General features: G+C 40.7%; 1 protein-coding gene across 2 annotated transcripts in view; it reads left to right on the top strand.

Moving 5' to 3' along the window:
- The first annotated feature begins 1,723 nt into the window (after positions 1-1,723).
- The window catches only part of LOC135240664 (solute carrier family 35 member F5-like), a 22,847-nt gene continuing 4,542 nt past the window's right edge, over positions 1,724-20,028 (top strand). The window contains exons 1-15 of one of the 2 annotated variants that reach the window (XM_064310464.1): positions 1,724-1,825; positions 3,295-3,409; positions 4,307-4,380; positions 6,679-6,818; positions 8,259-8,408; positions 9,413-9,475; positions 9,979-10,057; positions 12,291-12,481; positions 12,881-12,962; positions 13,280-13,367; positions 14,006-14,070; positions 15,218-15,322; positions 16,198-16,357; positions 18,993-19,083; positions 19,892-20,028. The exon at positions 19,892-20,028 is cut by the window's right edge and continues 18 nt beyond it. In XM_064310464.1, coding sequence (XP_064166534.1) covers positions 6,684-6,818; positions 8,259-8,408; positions 9,413-9,475; positions 9,979-10,057; positions 12,291-12,481; positions 12,881-12,962; positions 13,280-13,367; positions 14,006-14,070; positions 15,218-15,322; positions 16,198-16,357; positions 18,993-19,083; positions 19,892-20,028 — 1,346 coding nt within the window. In that variant the 5' untranslated portion in view covers positions 1,724-1,825; positions 3,295-3,409; positions 4,307-4,380; positions 6,679-6,683. Of the gene's footprint in view, positions 1,941-3,294; positions 3,410-4,306; positions 4,381-6,678; positions 6,819-8,258; positions 8,409-9,412; positions 9,476-9,978; positions 10,058-12,290; positions 12,482-12,880; positions 12,963-13,279; positions 13,368-14,005; positions 14,071-15,217; positions 15,323-16,197; positions 16,358-18,992; positions 19,084-19,891 lie in introns of both variants that reach the window. The other variant, XM_064310463.1, reaches the window with a different exon arrangement.

Here is a 20,028-nt window from a genome sequence, read left to right as displayed (position 1 = left end):
TCCCCCAAACACCACTAGCAGTCATTCTGCAATTTATTTTTATGCTCAGAAGTCCCTGCAGCCGCATAGAATCAACGTATGGCAAGTCTCAAGGTATTGAAGTGTACTGCAAAATGCAAAGTGGACTGGTGTCGCTTTGTATTCACAATGCACAAATCAAGTGGACCTCGAAAAGAACCACAAATCAACTTTGATGAGCTGAGTTTAGTTCATTTTAGAGGGGTCTGAGTTTGTTTGGCGAGTTCATAAATGCACAATAAATTCAGAGTCTGAGTCCACTTCAGAGACTGAAATGAACCAAGTGTGAAAACACTGTATCTCTGCTCCTTGTTAAAAGCAATTGGTGATTATGTTCACTATTAATCACAATTAAATAACACTTTAGTTAATTATAGTTCTGTGCTTTAGTATAGTTTGTTCATTTGTTATTCATCATATTTATTTATCACTTTCATATTATTTTTCTCTAATTTATTTAATTGCTTCTAACACTATTTATTGTGTTAGATATTGTTGTAATATATGTTCTGTATTTTTATTTTTATTTTGTACCAACTAAGCTATTATGTTAAAACGGATTTAATTAAATTTACTCATTCAACTTTGCAGAACACCCTATAGCCTGTATTGAATCAACATGTGACTAACTAGTAGTACATTACATTACAGGCATTTAGCAGGTGCTCTTATCCAGAGGGACTTGGATAAGAGCACCCGAGTTGAACACTGCCCAGTTACAAGCCCAGTTCCTTACCCATTATACTACACTGCCATCCCAAATGCATTTTTTTTTTCATAAACTCAGTTGGGAAAGTTAGTTTTATTGATTGCTCAACTTGTTTAACTGTATTTTATTTTTACTAATATTTATGAACAAATTTTGATTGAATCCCAGAAATAACTTTTTTTGGAAGTGAAAAATATTAAAACGATGATTGGTTGATTGATTGATTTTCTGATTGACTGATTTAGCTGTTGACATTATACAATTAAAAAAAAAAAAAAAGAATTTTTTAATAAAGGTATATAAGTGCCATCAATGTCATTGATAATTATGGTTGACAGACAGGGACATGGGAAATTTCCATATACAACCACCACACATAAACAAAATTAATCCAAAACGTATGGAATTTCTTTACAAAGACAAATAAAATAAGCTCTGATCATGTTTAAGATGTGACATCTAATATTATGTCATCTTTCAGATGACATGCCCATGAATTTATGAGAATGTCACAAATATTGCAGTTGGTATGGGTGCGGACATAGAAACTAGACTTAGCAGACAATACATGTAAAAATGGTTTCAATACTGAGCCAATCTCCAGCAGCAAATTAGTGGAAGCTGAGACCTTCAAATGAAGCGTAATTCGAAAATGAAATACTACATTTCACGTGTAAAAAACACGGGTTAGTAACAGCATATTTCATATTAGTTATTTATTATTTTTATTTATTTTGTGGACATCATTATACGATACCAAAGTATTCTTTGAATAGAGGTTTCATTATTATTATTATTATTATTAGTATTATTATTATTATTATTATTATTATTATTATTATTATTATTAATAGTTGACATCTGACACCGTGCGCATTCGTTTCTGATTGGCCCGGGTTCAGCGTATATCATGTGATATGTTGTAATGGTCTGCTGGGAAGTGAAGTTTTACTATTCAAAACACAAGGCATCGGAAAATGCATTTGAGCAGACGAAAGACTACATGACCCAGAAGCCCCGAAAATTAAATTAGCTTTTCGCACTAACTGAAGTCACCTGAGCAGGAAGCAAAGCAGAAGGGGAGAGAATGTTTACAAGGTAGCTGGCTGGTCATCAAATGTCAAAATATGTTTCTATCGAAGACACAGATACCACTTTACTGAAGAAGTGGCGTCCACTAATATTAAGGAGTGGTGCGCACACCAGCGTTTGGGTAAATGCATTTTTATTAATGCAGCTATGTTGCTCATTCCGATTGCTAATATTCCTTTCCCTTTCCATGTCAATAATTGGCTTGGATAACTAGTTAATATTTTGTGTGCAACCTAGAAAGGTCATTCTCAATACAGCTAACTAAGCTTACATTGGAGTTAGATATTGTGATAGTGATACAATAGCGTTAACATTCGCTTATTTTGTTGCTGTCTGACTTGTATGAGAGAATTGTGTGTAATGTATTGGCTGTTACCATGCTTATTCGGGTCGGTTCGGTTGTTGAAGCGAAATGCACTATTAACAACCTGACTTTAGCTGGCTAAATAGTCAGATCAATATGTAGTTAACGTTCGCCAGTCGTGCTGTTTTTGTAAACTATCTAACTAGATAAGAGGCGTTGGTCAGCCGGTGAAGTATGCCATTGAAAGTCGGACTGGTCCTTGGACATGTTGCGATTGAAAAAAGCTTCTGGTTTTGCAAGCTTAACTTGATTGAAAGAAAGCGTCATACAATGACCCGCAAGCTACACACGTCCTCAAGGAGGTGGGAGTTGGTGTGAGAAATCCTATCAATTGTAATTAGATGTGCAGTTACACTTAATCCTATATACGCATAGTCGGCAGATATGATCACACACGGCGTAGCTGACCTGCTAGTCTAAGGTATTTGTCTCCCGAATCGTAGTAGCTGACTTTATGAGAAATTGAATGATAAAGTAATGAACTAAGTACTGTGGGCAACATCCTACTGAGATAATATGTTGGTGATTAGACAGTATCCGACAGCAAGCCAGTTATCTGGCAAAATAGAATGCGGGCATGTGTAAAATGAATGAACATTTTAAAAAAGAAAACTTGGGCGGGTACTTAAGCTAAAACCTTGCCCTTTGTTTAGAAGAAAAAAAAACAGCTACTCAAAGGATTCTTAAGTTGCTATTAAATTATATATTTATATATTTTATCAATACATGTTGGCTACACAAATTAGTCAGGGAAATTTGATTGGAGAGTGTTTGTGTAAAGTACAGCACTATTTCACAAACATCAATGAGCCACACGCTTAATTGGTTATTCCACTCAAAGTTTTGCATATGTACTCTATGTTAGAACGAACCAACCCATAGGGCTTTTGCTGGGATACTCTAGTGAGGTTTGCTGTGAGTGTGGGACAGATAGCTCTGATATAGGCCTACTTTTGTTGGTTATTGGTGCTTAAACTGCTAGTCAAGAGAAAGGTAATTGTGATAAATGATGTGCGGGAGCCAATAGATGTGTACTTCTTGAGACTCTCATCTTATTAAAGTAACAATGTACTGTAGTGGACAGTAAATATTGTGCTTGTCTGTTGAACAGCTGAATGTGATGCTCCAGCGCTCAGTCAGCTCACTCTACTGGACCGTACTGGGGGACCTGGCTGAGAGTGGAAAGGAGGGGACCACAGGGCCCAGCCCAGAGACCACGCGGTGCAGTACGTCCTGCATTTTTAGCATTCGCATCTATTCACTGTGACTGCTCGCAATGGGAGAGTGAAACCGTAAACCCGAAAAAACGGGCAGAGCTCTAATTGCTTTCAGTGACTCCCTTAACCTTAATCTAAGCAATCACCACACAGCAAGGCATTACTACACAGCTTAACTTCTTGCTTTTACCATTTTTTCCCTTTTACACAGTTGGGTGTTTAATGAAGTAATTCAGGTTAAGTACTTTGCACAATGGCAGTGGCACGCCTTGGATTTGAACAAGCCCAGTTTCTTAACTACTGTGCCATGCTTAATATTTGTCTGTAAGATCAGGATCAGCATTCAGAATAGTAAATGAATACAGATAAATAAAAATCACTATTATATATATATATATATAATATTGCATATATGGAACTAAAATACACATCCCTAATAAGCTGCCAGATTAGTTTTATATGCACATTTGAAGAGATTCCACTAACACGATACTGCAGCTACAATAGCACATGCTCAACTTTCCCACTCCCTCAGTACATGCAAGTTGTATTCCAATAAAAACTTTACGCATACCAACAAAAAAATGTTCCAATCTGAACCACCAATCACCCTTGGCATTGCTCAGCTTTGTATTACCAACGTGCTTGATTATTGGTGGAGCTCCTTTAAGGTTCTATGTAATTTGGGGACAGGATCCTCAATTAAGGATCTCAACTGAGGTGTTAACTAACTATAATTAAGCCTTAAAGGGCTGTGTGCCCTGCTATGTGTGAATCTTCTTGGTTTGTGCTTTCTTGAATGCTTTTCAATGTGTGATAAGTTGCAGTGTAGGCTCACATACATCCACTGTGGTTTTATTTTTCTGCTGTTCTAGTCTGTAGCCTGTGTGACACTTTGTGTTTCAGATTCCAGCCCAGTGGAGTTGAAGAGACTACGAAAGTGATAGAGAAAAAGTGAACCTTCTGTCAAAGCCATACGGGTAAAGTAAATTAACTTCAAGTCCAGAACTGATGGGTTCAATCACTGGGAATTTTTCCATTTTAATCAGGACCGCCTTAAATGCTCCAAGTGCTCGATAGTCACAACCCAGTCATTGGCAGGGCGAGATACTTGTGCACGCCTCTCTGTCACAAGACATGGAGCTCCTGCCCACTGAGAAACAGCACAGAGTCGCCTTGTTAAGCCTACCGCTGCTTTTCTGTCCAGTCTGCTTAATGATGTTTCACAGTCAAGATCACCGCTCTCCTACACGTACCTTCGACTTCACACGTGTCTTTTGTGCCGCGTGTCAATATATGAAGCTGTTGTCTTTCTGACCACTTTTCTTTCTCCTCTCTGGCTCCATGCGTAAGTGGGATAACATTGTTTTCACCCACGGTGTGGTTTGAGGTTATTGCACTTCTCAGCACTGGGATCTGAAGTCATTGTGTTCTGGTTCCCCTCAGAGCTGAGTAACTGGAGCCCACAGCTAATGGGATTACTGTAATTGCCCTGCGCCACAATGTGACGTTTTGTGTTTTCTGGCATCGGGTGGTTGTTGACTCCATTAGCTGTCACTGGGAGGATACGTTTGGATGGCTTATTGCAAGCAGTATATGAAGTTTGGTATTACACTTCATGGCCACTAGATGGAGCCATCTGTAGTTATACAGTCAGCGTAAGTCCTGTCACAGTATTCTTGGTTAAATAAGAAGTGCTGGATTATTCATATCTAATTTCTTTTCTCACTTTGATCATTACTGGCTATAAGTTGGATTTCATTTTTTTAAATAATAGCACTGAAAGTGTGTAGCATTTTCATATGATAAGCATTAATGAGCTGGGAGAATTCTGAATGGAGGGTTGAACCTGAATGAAGAAAAAGGGGCTTTGTGCAGTGCCTCTTGGGAACTGTAGTTTCATATTACAAGTACCATACAGTCCTTTTACCAGGTCTTAATCAAAGCAGGTTTATGTGCAGATTGTAAGCATCCAAAGGGCTAATTATGCTGGCCTGCTTGTTGTGAAAGCTTGTACCACTACGTAGTCGGAGAGAGAATTTTATCATTGGATAAAGGAGAAGGAATGATAATGACAGTGGTGTAACCGGGGGCTAGTTGGTGCCTCATCCTGTTAAGGCACTGTTCTAGAATGTGGATGGCCCCACAGTCTGGTTCCAAAGCCGGACCGTTCCAGTGGTGATTGTAGCCCACAGCCCCAGAGGGCGACTCACAGTTTACTGTGGTGTTGCTCAGGGAGGGGGAGTTTCGCTCAGCCAGGTTGTCAGCGTCTCATTAGTTACACCCGTTTTTGTCACATTAAGTGTATTCCTCTGACTCGCGTCTGCCCAAGCCCGACTTGTAGCAGTGTGATAAGATTTGGCAGCTAACATGATGTACTTGAGAGGAGAGTCGGTATCTCTCGAGTCGGTAGTGCAGGCTACAGCAATGAGTGCTGAGAAAGAATATGACAAGCGTGTAATAAGAACAGCTTAGAAAAAGATAATCGCGTAACAGGTAAGGCCCATGGGGACCAAAGTGGACATAAAAGAGCATAAAGGGCATAAGAAGTGAATTACCGAGTAGGTTTGGCCGCAGACAGAAGACAAGCAAGGACCTTTTGATGTTCGTTCTCGGAAAACACATACATTGATAAATACGACCAGTTCTGTTTTAAAAAGAAATGGGAAGTTAAAATAAGTTTGAAATAAAAGCCTCTGTAGTTTGAGAATATTCTGGTCTGAATTTAAACTGATGTTTTTCTGTGAATGGAGTGTATGTCTCTCTTCTGTGCATTGGCATAGGATAGCATAGCATCTGGAGTGGGCATATCTCTCACAGGATTGAAAGTGGATGCGTCAGTTTTACAGGTCTGATGAGTGGGCGTGTCTCTTACAGTGCTCTGATGGAGTGGGTGTGTCTCTTACACTGCTCTGATGGAGTGGGCGTGTCTCTTACAATGCTCTGATGGAGTGGGCGTGTCTCTTACACTGCTCTGATGGAGTGGGCGTGTCTCTTACAGTGCTCTGATGGAGTGGGCGTGTCTCTTACACTGCTCTGATGGAGTGGGCGTGTCTCTTACAATGCTCTGATGGAGTAGGCGTGACTGTTTTACAGTGCTCTGATGGAGTGGGCGTGTCTCTTACAGTGCTCTGATGGAGTGGGCGTGTCTCTTACAGGTGTGATGGAGTGGGTGTGTCTCTTACACTGCTCTGATGGAGTGGGCGTGTCTCTTACAGGTGTGATGGAGTGGGCGTGTCTCTTACAGTGCTCTAATGGAGTGGGTGTGTCTCTTACAGGTGTGATGGAGTGGGTTTTTGTGATGAACAGGATGAGCTCCCAGAGCAGCTCTCTGGCTCAGCGTCGGCGCATGGCTCTGGGCGTGCTCATCCTCCTGATCGTGGACATCATCTGGGTGGCCTCTTCAGAGCTCACCTCGGTAGGGTCCTGATCTTACATGCCACGCTCACATCCATCTCCCTCAATCATACACTATGTGACCAAAAGCATCTGGACACCCCTTGGTCTGGGGCTGTTTTTCATGGGTTGGGCTAGTCTCCTTAGTTCCAGTGAAGGCAAATGTTAATGCTACAGCATACCATCACATTCTAGACAATTCTGTGCTTCTCCAGCAGTTTGGGGATGGCCCATTCTTGTTTCAGCATGACAATGCCTTTGGGCGCACAATGAGGTCCATATAGAAATGCTTTTGTCAAAAACGGTGTGGAAGAACTTGACTGGCCTGCACAGAGCGCTGACCTCACCCCTATCCAACACCTTTTCAATCAATTGGAAAAAGCCAACAGCGAGCCAGGCCTAATTGCTCTATCAATACCTGACCTCATTAATGCTCTTCTGGCTGAATGGAAGCAAATCCCTGAAGCAATGCTCCTACATCTAGTATTATAGCCTGGAGGTTGTTATAGCTGCAAAGGGTGGACGAACTCCATATTAATACCTAAAATTTTGGATGAAATCTTGGTTGTCAGGTGTCCACATACTTTTGGCCATGTTGTGTACAGTATCTTCCCTCTTTTCTCCCATACCAATACATTTTATCAGCATAATTAAATGCTCTCTTGGAAATAAAGGTATAGAATTTTGCTTTTACATTGGTTTTAGTGCAAGGATTCTCACCACTTGGTCCTGCTGTACAACTTTGGTTTCAATCTAGTTTTTAATTTGTGTTTAATTGCGCTTTGACTTGAATACAGATCTGGATCAGACATGTTTTTTGTTGCAAGCACATATAGTCTAGACAGAAATTATCTCCAGGAGGTCAATAAAAGTAAAAGTGTTGTTCAAATCATCCTGCTAATATTGGCCCTTTAATAATGGGCAGCCTCAATTGATTAAGCCTTACTGGGAATTTAATCAATCTCTTTTAGCACTTAATTTGACATTTAATTAGACACATCTGACTTGAGTATGCTGCACTGCTGATTCATTTGAGGTGCACAGTTGTATGCAAAATGTGTCTATAAAGATCTCATACAGGATCTATCTTCCTTTAAGGATTTGCAGAAGATTATTCAACACACATGTCAAATACAGAGAGGCTCAATCAAATCAAATTATTTGACCATTTTGTTAGGAAATAATACAGAAAAGGCATGTGATAATACACTACCAGACCAGGGTCCAGTAACAGTTGCAGAGCTTATATAAGAGATGGGTAATCCATAACAAAATTCCATTCATAGCATCTAATAATTTGCCTCACTTTTTTACCATTATGTAAAGAGATAATTATTTCAATAACCCAAAACCAGAACACACTATGTATCCTTACATTTGATCTGTCTAAGGATGCAGGCTTTCCTAACAGTGACCTTCCAGTTGCTGAGGCCCTTCTGTGTTGCCTCATTTTGATTGGCAGTATATCTTCAAGCGCCAAGACTACAACAAGCCTTTCTTCAGCACCTTTGCCAAAACGTCCATGTTTGTGCTCTACCTGCTGGGCTTCCTGGTGTGGAGGCCCTGGAGGCAGATGTGTACCAGGAGGCTACGAGGCCGACACGCTGCTTTTGTAAGTCCACGCCTGCGACGGGTTTGCTATTTTTACTCATTTCAAATGCATTTGAATAAAGGGGAAATAACACGTGTCTCTGAAGTATAATTACATTAATTATGAAACCAGAGTCAAAAGAAATAACTGCAGTAGCAGCGAATGGGAAATTTGTAATGGACTTATCAAGACACACCCCATATTGTTAATATAAATTCACAATTTACCACAGATTAAGCATATTGTTAATACATTTAAGCATTTAAGCAAGTAAAGTGTAGTGGTGTGTTTTCACGTATTTGAAGGTCTGTTAAGCCACAGACATTTTACAGGTGGAGTGCAAACAGAAGCTACCCACTTCTGTTTGCTTAGCATTCAGCACTAGAATGGGTGGATTGTGGGTAATGTTCCTGCCGTAGGTAGGTTAGAGTCAGTCCCCAGCTGAGTCATACCAGAGATTCTTAAAGCGCTACCGATTGCCTCTGTGCTGTAGATGAGGTGGATTGTGGTTTTGATGTTCTGTCCGGGGGGTGCACTTGAACATGGCCTGCCTCAGTCCTCAGAGCAGTAAAACTGATCTCCTGAGTCACCCTGGCTCAGATAGGGCTCTCTTCTGTGACATTCAGGAGATTTTGGGTAGTTAGTTGTGAACAGCTTTTTAATTATGAAAGGTGCTACTTAAATGCAGTCTGTTATTACCAATCCATTCTAAATGAAGCATAATAATAATAATAATAATATTATTATTATTATTATTATTATTATTATTATTATTATTATGGCAGCTGTAGTGCCAAGAGTTTGGCATCTTTATGTATACTGTAATGTTGACATGTTTTGGTTCAATAATTTATTGAGTTCATTCCCGGTACCAGATGGGCCTGCCTTCCACAGAGGGTGCACTTTCAACATTAGATGGATTTACAGATTAGCCCTTAACAGCAAAACGATAACATCACTGCAGCTTTTCTTTAAATGTCAAGCTAGATGAGATGTATTATTTTTTTCTGTTTTCTTTTTTCCAGTTTGCAGATGCCGAGGCATATTTTACTGCCTGCACTACAGACAACAGTCTGAACAACTCTTTAGTGAGTATTATTGCATTTATTTAGTGTGAAAATGGGTTATTTAACAGCGGCATGATGTTTTGCTAGTCTTTGCTCTTTAATTGAGTGCTAATGAGGACAGTTCCAGTGGTGATTCTTGGTGATAATGGTCGGAACAACAGTAATGATGATTGTTGGCCATTAGAAAGACAAGTCAGTGGTTGATTGACGAAGCTCAATTAGGGCTACTGTTTCTTTCCTCTTCATAAACAGTGACAGCGCATCATACAGTCTAATGAAATGGCTCCATTGAGTCTAACCATAATGCATTTTTTTGGTTTACTTTGAGTACTGAACTGAAGCAAGTGGTATGCAATGTACTTTGAAGTCCTGCAGTTAGTAAAGTTATAAACGGAGACTAAACTGATCAGTGATCAGTAACAAGGCCGTGTAGTCCTGGTAGGTTATTGCAGAGGACACACAGAGACTGTCCTGAAGCCTGTGGTTTGGCAGTGGTGTTAAACGGTGACTTCCTGCTCTTTCAGAGTGAACCCCTCTATGTCCCTGTGAAGTTTCAGGATGTGTCTGAACAGTCCCTGAATGCCAATGGAGACTGTCACACGTGTAAGTATCTCAACATGGTCAACAGAGTAGGGAGAACAGAAACTGTCAGGATGTGAACCGATTATCAAAGGAGACTGGTCTCAATCCCTCTTCTGCTTAACTCTATGACCCAGTGTTGCTAATAAAATGTAGGTGATTTGATTCACTTAATCCACTTCTTGTATTGAATAACTTAACTTTGAATTAAAGGTTTAAAGCTATTTTGCATGTTACAGAACAATGTAATGCATTTAATCTAGTAAATGAATGGAACAGTATGTCACATTCATGAAAAAAGGGAACACTTTCTAAATTGTGTTGATATTCCAAATCAGTGGGGACGACATTAGTCTTAGCTGGATCAAAAGCAAAATCGAAAGAAATGGATAAGATTGCCTTTCAACTGAGATGGGAATAAGAAACAAAAGCCTCCAATTTACTACTGCAATTGGATTCTTTCATAGAATTGAACCGTTTTGTCCTCTAAAATTTTAAACATAACCTGTTACCTCAGATGTGCATTAGAGGGCACAATTGAGCTATAATGGAATATTTGTGGAAGGGTTTTGCACTGCCTGCAGTAAGTGGTTGTTAAAGCATAATGATATAAAATGCATGATTGAAGGTACTCATTCACAAAAAATATTCATCCAATTCCAAACATTAAGGCGCTCTGTGTATTGACCTATAATCCACAGCATGTGTGCTATTCAGCTTGTTTTACAAGTATGAACTGAATTCATTATGGAAAATCAGAATGGATGAATATGCAGAGCATCCATTTGCCCCCAGATGTTCACGTGGTTGCTTCCAAGAATCTAAATTGTGGTTGTGCTATTGAACTTTGAGCTCAAGCTCATTCTCAGTATTTCTTCTTTATGGCAATGGATCGATAAAATGAAAACGTTCATCACGAATTGAAAATACTATGAATCATTTGTATAATTCCTGATCTGCTGCCATTTTTCTTCACCCCAAAGGAAGATCAAAATCTTAAAACAATTCTAATTAAGTTTCCAGTTATGTTTAAACATGGTAATATTTCTTATTTAGTACCTTTCATTGTTTGACACAAGTGATAATTTAAATTATGTTATTAATTTGCTTAGTAGATGCTTTTGTCCAGGGAAAATTGCAGGTTCAGCATTGCTACCCATTTATACAGCTGGATATTTTAATGAAGTGATTCAGATTAAGTGCCTTACACGTACCGCACTTGAGAATCAAACCTGCAGCCTCCTGGAAAAGAATAACAGCCAATAGTGTAAAATTTAACATACCTTATGTATTTTTGGGAGCAATAAAAAAATCTTTACAATCCAGCACCTGCTCACACCCATCTATTACAGTGCCACGGCCAAAATTCACCCTCAAAATCATGAGGAACAGCAGAATGACAGTAGAAACGGCCTGGCCGCAAGTGTACGGTGGTTGTGTGAGGACAGACCACTCTGCGGTGGGCCACGTGTAGCATTATTTAATTAGCTTGGTCACTTTTAAAACATTGTCTACATTCTGATTTAGTTCCTTCAGTTTATGCAATACAAGGCCATAAAATCAAAGGTTCACCACCATACTGTATATTACTTTAGGTACATGGTCCTTTTCAGCATTCATGTCCATCTGACACCAAATCCATTGTTGGTGTGCTTGACCAAATACCTCTATTTTCATTGGAACGTAACACCTATTTCCAATCAGTGTTAAGCAGTCACTGACTTTGTTATCTACTGGTCCTGAGGCTCCTTTTAAGGTAAATGGAATCAAATTCCAAGTGTTAAGACACTTTGGCCAAAAACCTAGTATCCCCTACCAGAATGCTCAAACTTGGCCACAGATGGATCTGCAAGATTGTAATCCTCAGCATACCTCAACATCAACCAAGGAATAACTGACTATACACTTACTGTTCTGCAATGGCAATCGAGGTCTTTAGTTTTATGAGTTCTTACTGTATGTCATTAAACAATGGAGGGAATAGTGTGTGTGTGTGTAAAATATATATTTTTTTAATGTGAGTGAGTGATGTTTTGTTAAGAGAAATACCTAGCTGTAGTGAACTTTGGATAAGGCATCCACTGTATAAAATATTGAATTTATTCATTAATTCATACAGCCAAGATGTAGTGGTGACATGCCATTTTTCTCATTTGAAGTGGGCAAGCCAGATTAATCGAGTGTTCAGGAACTGTCAAATGATTGTCTTCATTTAGTGAATGAATAATTACTTTTTTCACAACTACTTTTTTTCCAGCCCCTAAAAAGCACCGGGTCCGATTCAGCAACATCATGGAGGTTCGGCAGTTGCCTTCTACGCAGGCCCTGGAGGCCAAGCTGTCCCGCATGGCCTACCCGGTGGCCAAGGATCATGAGTCCATGCTGAAGACCGTGGGCAAGCTGACCGTGACCGAAGTGGCCAAAATAAGCTTCTTCTTCTGCTTTGTGGTATGTCTCCAACTACAGGGTACCAGAATCCACCATACCCCCACACATGTGTCTTGCAGACAAGCGCACATTTACTTAACTGAGTATCCATCTTGCGTGACCAAAAGTATTAATTGGGAAATAGTTCTGCATGTAGCTGTAGCTTTAAATGCCCACCTAAAACTGTGGATTGGAACATAGAAAAATATACAGCTCAGTTTTTCTGTAGCTGCGGAATGTTCTGGAAACTGCTGAGGAATGATAATGATCCATTTCACTGTGTGAAAGAGCATCCGCGTACTGAAAACTGAAGGAGATGATGATTTTATGCAGCTTTTGGATTGAAATGGCTGTATAATTCAGCACTGGTATGGTGCAGTGACAGGTTAGACTGTAATCTGCCTCTGTTCTCTCTGGCAGTGGTTCCTGGCCAATCTCTCCTACCAGGAAGCACTGTCTGATACACAAGTTGCCATCGTGAACATTTTATCCTCCACTTCGGGTGAGTAAACACTATCTGGCATGTATAATCTAAATAAACAGACACTCCCAGTTATTTCACAATGTTTGTGGAGAAATAGACAAACACGCCCTTGGGCATTTTTACTTTAAACGTAGAGCTAGAAGAAACTGTCTCCAAATGTTTCAGTTCACAAACCAAATATTTCAGATAGCCTTCTTCAATACTATAAAAATGGAAAAACAACTTTTGTAACATAAAGCTGTTGGTAAAGTATGGTGATGGGTCTGCATACACATGGAAAAATAAAGATGAACTGCCTGTGTGCTAATTCTTCCTTCTATCCCATAATCTCCTAGGCCTCTTCACTCTTATTCTGGCTGCCATATTCCCGAGCAATAGCAGTGACCGGTTCACACTGTCCAAACTTTTAGCTGTGGTTCTGAGGTGAGACAACTTACAACCCAGGTACCTCTACAGAGAGATTTTGGCAGTGGTACAGGCACCACGTTAGCCCTGAAATCAAAAACATTTCCTTTGCCCCTGCACATGACTTCAGTCACATGGCCTCAACTCTCTGTACTGGAACCTGATGGAAACGTACTGCATAGTTGAGTTCACTTTTGTATGTAACTGCATTACTTAGATTTGAGTTTACATGCTTTGTGGTATATCATTTCTCCCATAGATTTCCTTTTGTGTGTGTATATATCCAAACAATTATTTCCCTGGTTTGTGCTTTGAACTGTATATCCAACCAAACCCAATGCTTAGGTTAAATTTTTTAAACTAAAGAATTAAATCTAAATGCAACTAATTACATGTAATGTAATATTTACAAATAATATATTTTTATCCTTAATATTGACTGTAAATGTAAGCATCAGTTTTTTCAGTTCCTTTTTTTTAGAACAGTTACATCCCCTTGGGACTGCCTAGCCAATGGATAAAATGAATATCTTCTGACAGCAGTCAATACTTATGGAGGAAAGAATTCCAAATGAAATAAAACTCCCAAAATTCTCTGTGTTATGTTGGGGTCTTTTGTGCTGACTGTGTTGTGGACTGTGTTCCAATCCTCACAGCATGGGGGGCGTGGCACTGGTGAGCCTATCAAGCTCGGACGACCCAGATGACAAGGGGGCCCTAGGTATGCGTTTTTTTATTACTGAGTACTGCTCAATTTCTGCTGTCCATTGCTGGAGGGTTATTACTAGTGTTATAAAAAGCCCTTATACATATAGACATGATAATTGCATGCTCTACTTCATTGCATAGCTTTTAACACTTTCATATGTGGATAAATATGATGAAATGTCTTGTTGACATATGCATTTCTGAAATCATTCTACCATATATCATTTGTTACAAATGTTAATCTGAGCATGATTTTTTTTCTTGTTCTTGAAATGGTTTGTTTAGAAGTGAATAAAATTAAATAGTATTGTGATATTTTAATCATTTGTGAATACAGATGGCTTGGAGACGTGCAAGTATTTTTCCACCTCTCAATGCCATTTTTTTAAAAGTGTTTTTATTTATTTATTTAGTGTTGTATTTAATGAGCTCTATCAGACCACTTGACACTGGAGGCTGCAGCTGCCAGTGTGAGCAGTCTGTTAGTTACCCAGCTACTCAGTTGTGACCTGACAGGAGATATCCATCACCAGCGTAGCCCACTTCTGCTCAGCCACCCTGCTCTGCGCACAGACGATACCATTGATTTTTAAACCCCTCCCAGTCCGAGTCGCCAAGACGCCCCCCGCCCACCCAGTCTGGAGGGCCACAGATAAAGAAGATTTATTGGCACAAACAAATCCAAAAAGCAGGGTATGAAGGAAGTGCAGGATCAATCACAGAGGAGGAGGGGAAAGTTAGGCCATGGACAGTATGGTGTGGCTGAAGATGCCAATTGTATAGAGAAAACTGTCTTTTCTTACTGTTAGTCTCTACAAAACTTTCTCACTTTGTTTCTCTCCTTTGCGCTCTCTTGCTCTTTTACTCTCTTTATAAAGGGTGGCTCTTTTTGTCTTGTCTGTCTCAGTGAATAAAGGGGTTTCCCTTTTCACGCCCAGTATTCTAAAATATTCAGCATTCTCTGTATTTCAAGGGCTCTATCCTGTCTTTGTGTGTGAATACACTCCTCTCTGTGAATACAGGTTCTCTCCTCTTTCTCTGTGAATACAGGTTCTCTCCTCTTTCTCTGTGAATACAAGTTCTCTCCTCTTTCTCTGTGAATACAGGTTCTCTCCTCTTTCTCTGTGAATACAGGTTCTCCTTTCTCTCTGTGTACACAGGTTCTTTCTGGGCGCTGGCTGGAGCCGTCCTCTATGCCGTTTACATTGTGATGATCAAGCGGAAGGTGGAGCGTGAGGACAAGCTGGACATCCCCATGTTTTTTGGTGAGGGAACTTCTAAACCCCGTACCGGAAAAAATAACTGATCCAGAATCCAATCTGTATTCAGAGCTCAGCCATTATGTGGGGGAAAGTGATTCAGGGTCAGTGCATTTGGAGCAGAATCTTCTTGGGGGCTGTGCTGCATGCTGGGTGCCAGGATCCCTTTTATTACCTAATTAGCACTAATGGGTTATTACTTAATTAGAGAAAAGGATTCGCACAGCTTGACATTTTCAGAGAACACATAACAGGTGAAAGTTTTCGCCCCCTTATCTCTGGAGATATTTTGATCGGAAATTGATTTGACATATTTGTTCACAGTTGATTGAGTTACTGACAATCTCATTATACTTACTTGACTTGTGATAATGAACTCATTAATCAGTGTGCACTGGCTGCGAGCAAAAAGACCAGAATCTATTAGGGTCCAGGAGGAAAGTATGTTTGAATGGCCTGCAGGGTGCAGTGTGGGTGTATACCACCCTGATCCACAGCATCAGTTTTTCACCTATATTGAAACCATCTAATACTGTAATATTTGGGGAAGGCGTGTATATATTTTTTTGCTTAAGACATTGGTTTGTTTATTCATGTGGTCAACTGTCCAGTGCTCATGCAGGTGCTGCCGCCCTCTAGAATATGGGTTTAGTGGCCCTACAGTCACTGTGGCTCTGCAGCACTTGGGTGTAGTGGCCCTGCAGTCACTGTGGCCCTGCAGCACTTGGGTGTAGTGGCCCTGCAGTCACTGTGGCCCTGCAGCACTTGGGTATAGTGGCCCTACAGTCACTGTGGCCCTGCAGCACTTGGGTTTGCTGGCCATACATGCATTGAATTGATTTGCTGAGGTCCCTGTGTCCTGTTCTTCCTCTGTGTGCCAGGATTCGTGGGCCTGTTTAACCTCCTGCTCCTCTGGCCTGGCTTTTTCTTGCTACATTACACCGGGTTCGAGGCCTTCGAGCTGCCCAGCAAGCTGGTGTGGATTTACATCATCATCAACGGCCTCATCGGAACGGTGCTGTCCGAGTTTCTGTGGCTCTGGTGAGTCAGCCCCGGCAAAAAGCAGTTGTTTTATTCACCAAACGCACAGCGCCTCAAGTTCAGACTCGCTGCTTCAGGTAGGAAGACTCATGAGTAGAGGAGGGTGAAGGTCCTGTTTTATGGGGACCAAGACCCCTCAAATTGTGGAGCATTCACACGACGTGCCCAGGCTACCCCGTTTTCTCAGATTTATGGGAAGAGGCTTATTTTCTCAGTTTCAGTACCCTTTCCAGTTTTCAGGTTTACAGATTAATCATTTCCGCGCCGTGAATAGTATTACTAAAGAAGGTGCACTGCAAATTTACTAAAGCACAAATTATGTGCTTGGCTGGTACAACAGAAAAAACTACTGCCAAATCAGTCAGGTAAAATTATATTGTATTGTTGTAAACTCAAATACATAATGCAAAATTAAATTGAAATCTTTCTCTGAAATTCAACTGTCTGAAAACAGTTGTAGTTGTTATCTCATGAGCAGTACCATATAACAGGAACTATTATTAAATGGTTATTTTTCTTCATGAAGTTTCGTTCTTACTTTTTTTTTTTTTGGTCATCAAACTACTGTAACTAACATTTGACCCACTTCCAAAACCTTAAACCTTGCCCAAAAGAAGGCTAGACCTTCTGACTGACTTATGTCTGCAATATTACATTTTACACAGCTTTCAGAAAGCGGACCATTTTTTAAATTAGGGCGCTTTGTGCAAGGAACTTCTCCTAATCTTATATTGGCTCTCTGAACATAATGAACCTGAACAGTTTGACATTGTCTTCAGCATTAATGGTTCAATAAAGGTCTTTCCTTGGGCACAAGATATAAAAAGGCTGAATTCACCAGCTCTTTCTCTCGCTTTCTTCTTCGGTGTCATTAATAGCTCTTTAACTTTGGTTAAACGCAAATGAGGTGCCCATCTCTGGGCTACTGAAGCAAATCCTTGGCCATTTTGTGCCGTCTGGAACGCGCAGTCTTTTCAAGTGGGACTTGTGTTATTGTTAAAGCGTGTCAAGGGTACTTCACTGAAAATGACATTGAATTCAACCTCATCATCATTTTACATTTAGTATGTGCCATCAAGTGCTTGAAATATTATTAAAGTTCTTTGAGGGTTGAAAAATGATTCCCAGAGAGAGGTTTTGTCGAATGTACATTTCAAAGGTGCTTACTGAGTAAATTGTATTCACAGGGCTGATATTGGCATTTCCAATCAAACAATTTCTTTTACTTTAACATCTTTGGAATAAAATCTTCAAATCCCAAATGCATTTTAAAATCTGGTGTACGTTTGCCTTTTCCAGGGCACTACCAATAGCAGATTTAATGATGCATTAAAGGTGCAGTGTGTAAGTATTTTAGAACACTCTTGTTCATATTTGGTTAAATTACCTTCATGTCCTGACAGATATCATTAAATTATAAGATCTAAGAAAAAGATCCAGTCTCTCTAGGCTATGAAATCAGCCACTCTAAATTTCACCGCACTTGAATCTTAACAACCAATCAGGACAGCTCTCTGCAAGGAGGCCAAACAGGACAGCTCTCTGCCTGTTAATCATGTTGTGTGTTCACAGTGCGGTCAAAGCAGAAATACCACAAAGATGGTGTTATGGCTAGCAATATTCCTTGAAAACAATACAAGAAAGGGCAAATAGTTCTGCCTTCGAGTACAATGACGTATACTGATAATAAAACCAAGAAAATTAAGACCGTTGAAGAAAAGATACCAAAGAATACCAAAAAGGTATTGAACCAAGCAAGAGACAAGACTTGAGTGAACATCGGTTTGGCTTTTCAGGGAAAGCTCAGGGACTCTAAAGGCTGCAAAAGTGATGGCAAGTGATGGTTGGAATTTGTTATCGCCCCAAACTGTGTAGCTCACGTTGGAAGGTAGATAATGTTAGCCCACTGTTAAAGCTATGCTGTATGTTAGGTGTTGTCTTGTCGCTTATATGAAGCTAACTAGCTGTGTTTATAGCTACCAATGCTGTTGAAACAAACAAAACAAATTGCACTCTCCAGATGCATTTTGTAATGTTCATTTGACCACCGTTTTGCCCTTAACTTTGTCTGGGTCTTATACAAGCAAAAATGCCACCGTCTGCATTTATCGACTATCATTAGTCCATAGCTGTAAATGAACGCTATAGCTGTGTTCATTGTTTACATTCGTTATGATGACGTTATGTATTTTATTTTTTACCTGTGAATGAGGCATGTGCTTCACTCTGCCTCCCTTACTTTTCAACCCTCTTGTCCTCTCTACAGTGTTCAGATAACACGCATGCATGTGTTCGGATGGCGGGGCTTTGAAGGGAGAGCTAAGGGAGGGGGGATGTTTTTTTTCAAAATATAGCTCTCTGTCGCCCGATCCTCCAAACCCGCATACTGCACCGTTAACGACAGCACTCTAAAACGGCACAGGTGCAGGTGTGGCTTTTGTGATGTAAACTGCAGATATTACAGTAATTTAACTTGCCGAGACACTTGTGGTGAGCTCAGCAGCGTTTACGGTGCTCTGAAATCCCTCTCAAATAAAGAGGCGCACGTGTGGCCTATTACCTAAACGTTACGGCGATTCAGCTCAGCTCGGCGCTCACGACAAAACCTCCGCTGATGCGTCTTTCCTCCTCCCAGGGGCTGCTTCCTCACGTCCTCGCTGATCGGCACCCTCGCCCTGAGCCTCACCATCCCCCTCTCCATCATAGCGGACATGTGTATGCAGAAGGTAAGCCCACCGCGCAGAAGAGTGGGGCCTGAGAATGTGGGGACCATAGGTTTGAGCCCTGGACTGTTGTTGGACCTGGCGATGGGATGGTGGGCACGTGCAGAACGAGAACGGGCGGAGCTGCCTTGTGTGAAATAGTGTTTTGATTTGGACGGAAGATTTTGGGCTCCTTCTGAAAAGTTGGCAGTTCACAGCGTGTGGTAGCTCCTGTGACCTCGCTGTGCTATCACAACCTGCTTTAACCTACTTTTCCCATAAAAGCTCTGTTAATGGCTATTGTGTAAAACTAATAGTGTTCCCTTGATAAAGACTCCAAAGTAATAAAGGACTATCGGTGTAATGCTCTGGCTGCTCCAACACAGAATGAACTTTGGGATAGGGTTTTTAAAAAATGATTATTATTATTATTTTATTTTGCAGCGTCTGCCTTATCAAAGTGCAAAGTTAAGTATTGACTGCAGAGTTCAATCCTGCCTATTGAAGCCCTCCCTGCCTGGCCGCAGGAATGCACATCTGGTTCTACACTGACACTGTGCAGTAGCAGGATACAGTGATCATCAGCCCCCTTGAGACTGTTTCTGCATTTTTTTCCTTGTCAAATTTCCTCATGCTTTCTCAGTAAAAAAAGTATTTGACCTTTTATTTAACCACCTGGGTCAACTGTGAAGTCAATTCTCATTTGCAGCGATCACCAGTGGAATCAAAGTGATTAGAGAATGAAGGGGATTGTGCAGCCAATCAGGTGCTGGGGAATTGCTCAGACCAGGTCTTTATTACAGTGTTGAGAGAGCCCTCTGTCCTCCCCCAGGTGCGCTTCTCTTGGCTGTTCTTCGCGGGAGCCATCCCCGTCTTCCTCTCCTTCTTCATAGCGGCGCTCCTGTGTCACTACAACAACTGGGACCCGGTGATGGTGGGGCTCCGCCGGGTCTTCGCCTTCGTCTGCCG

Source organism: Anguilla rostrata, chromosome 15 (assembly GCF_018555375.3).
Source record: "Anguilla rostrata isolate EN2019 chromosome 15, ASM1855537v3, whole genome shotgun sequence".
NCBI lineage: Eukaryota > Metazoa > Chordata > Actinopteri > Anguilliformes > Anguillidae > Anguilla > Anguilla rostrata.
Note: the sequence above shows the minus strand (reverse complement) of the source record. Positions and strands in the feature narration are given on the sequence as shown.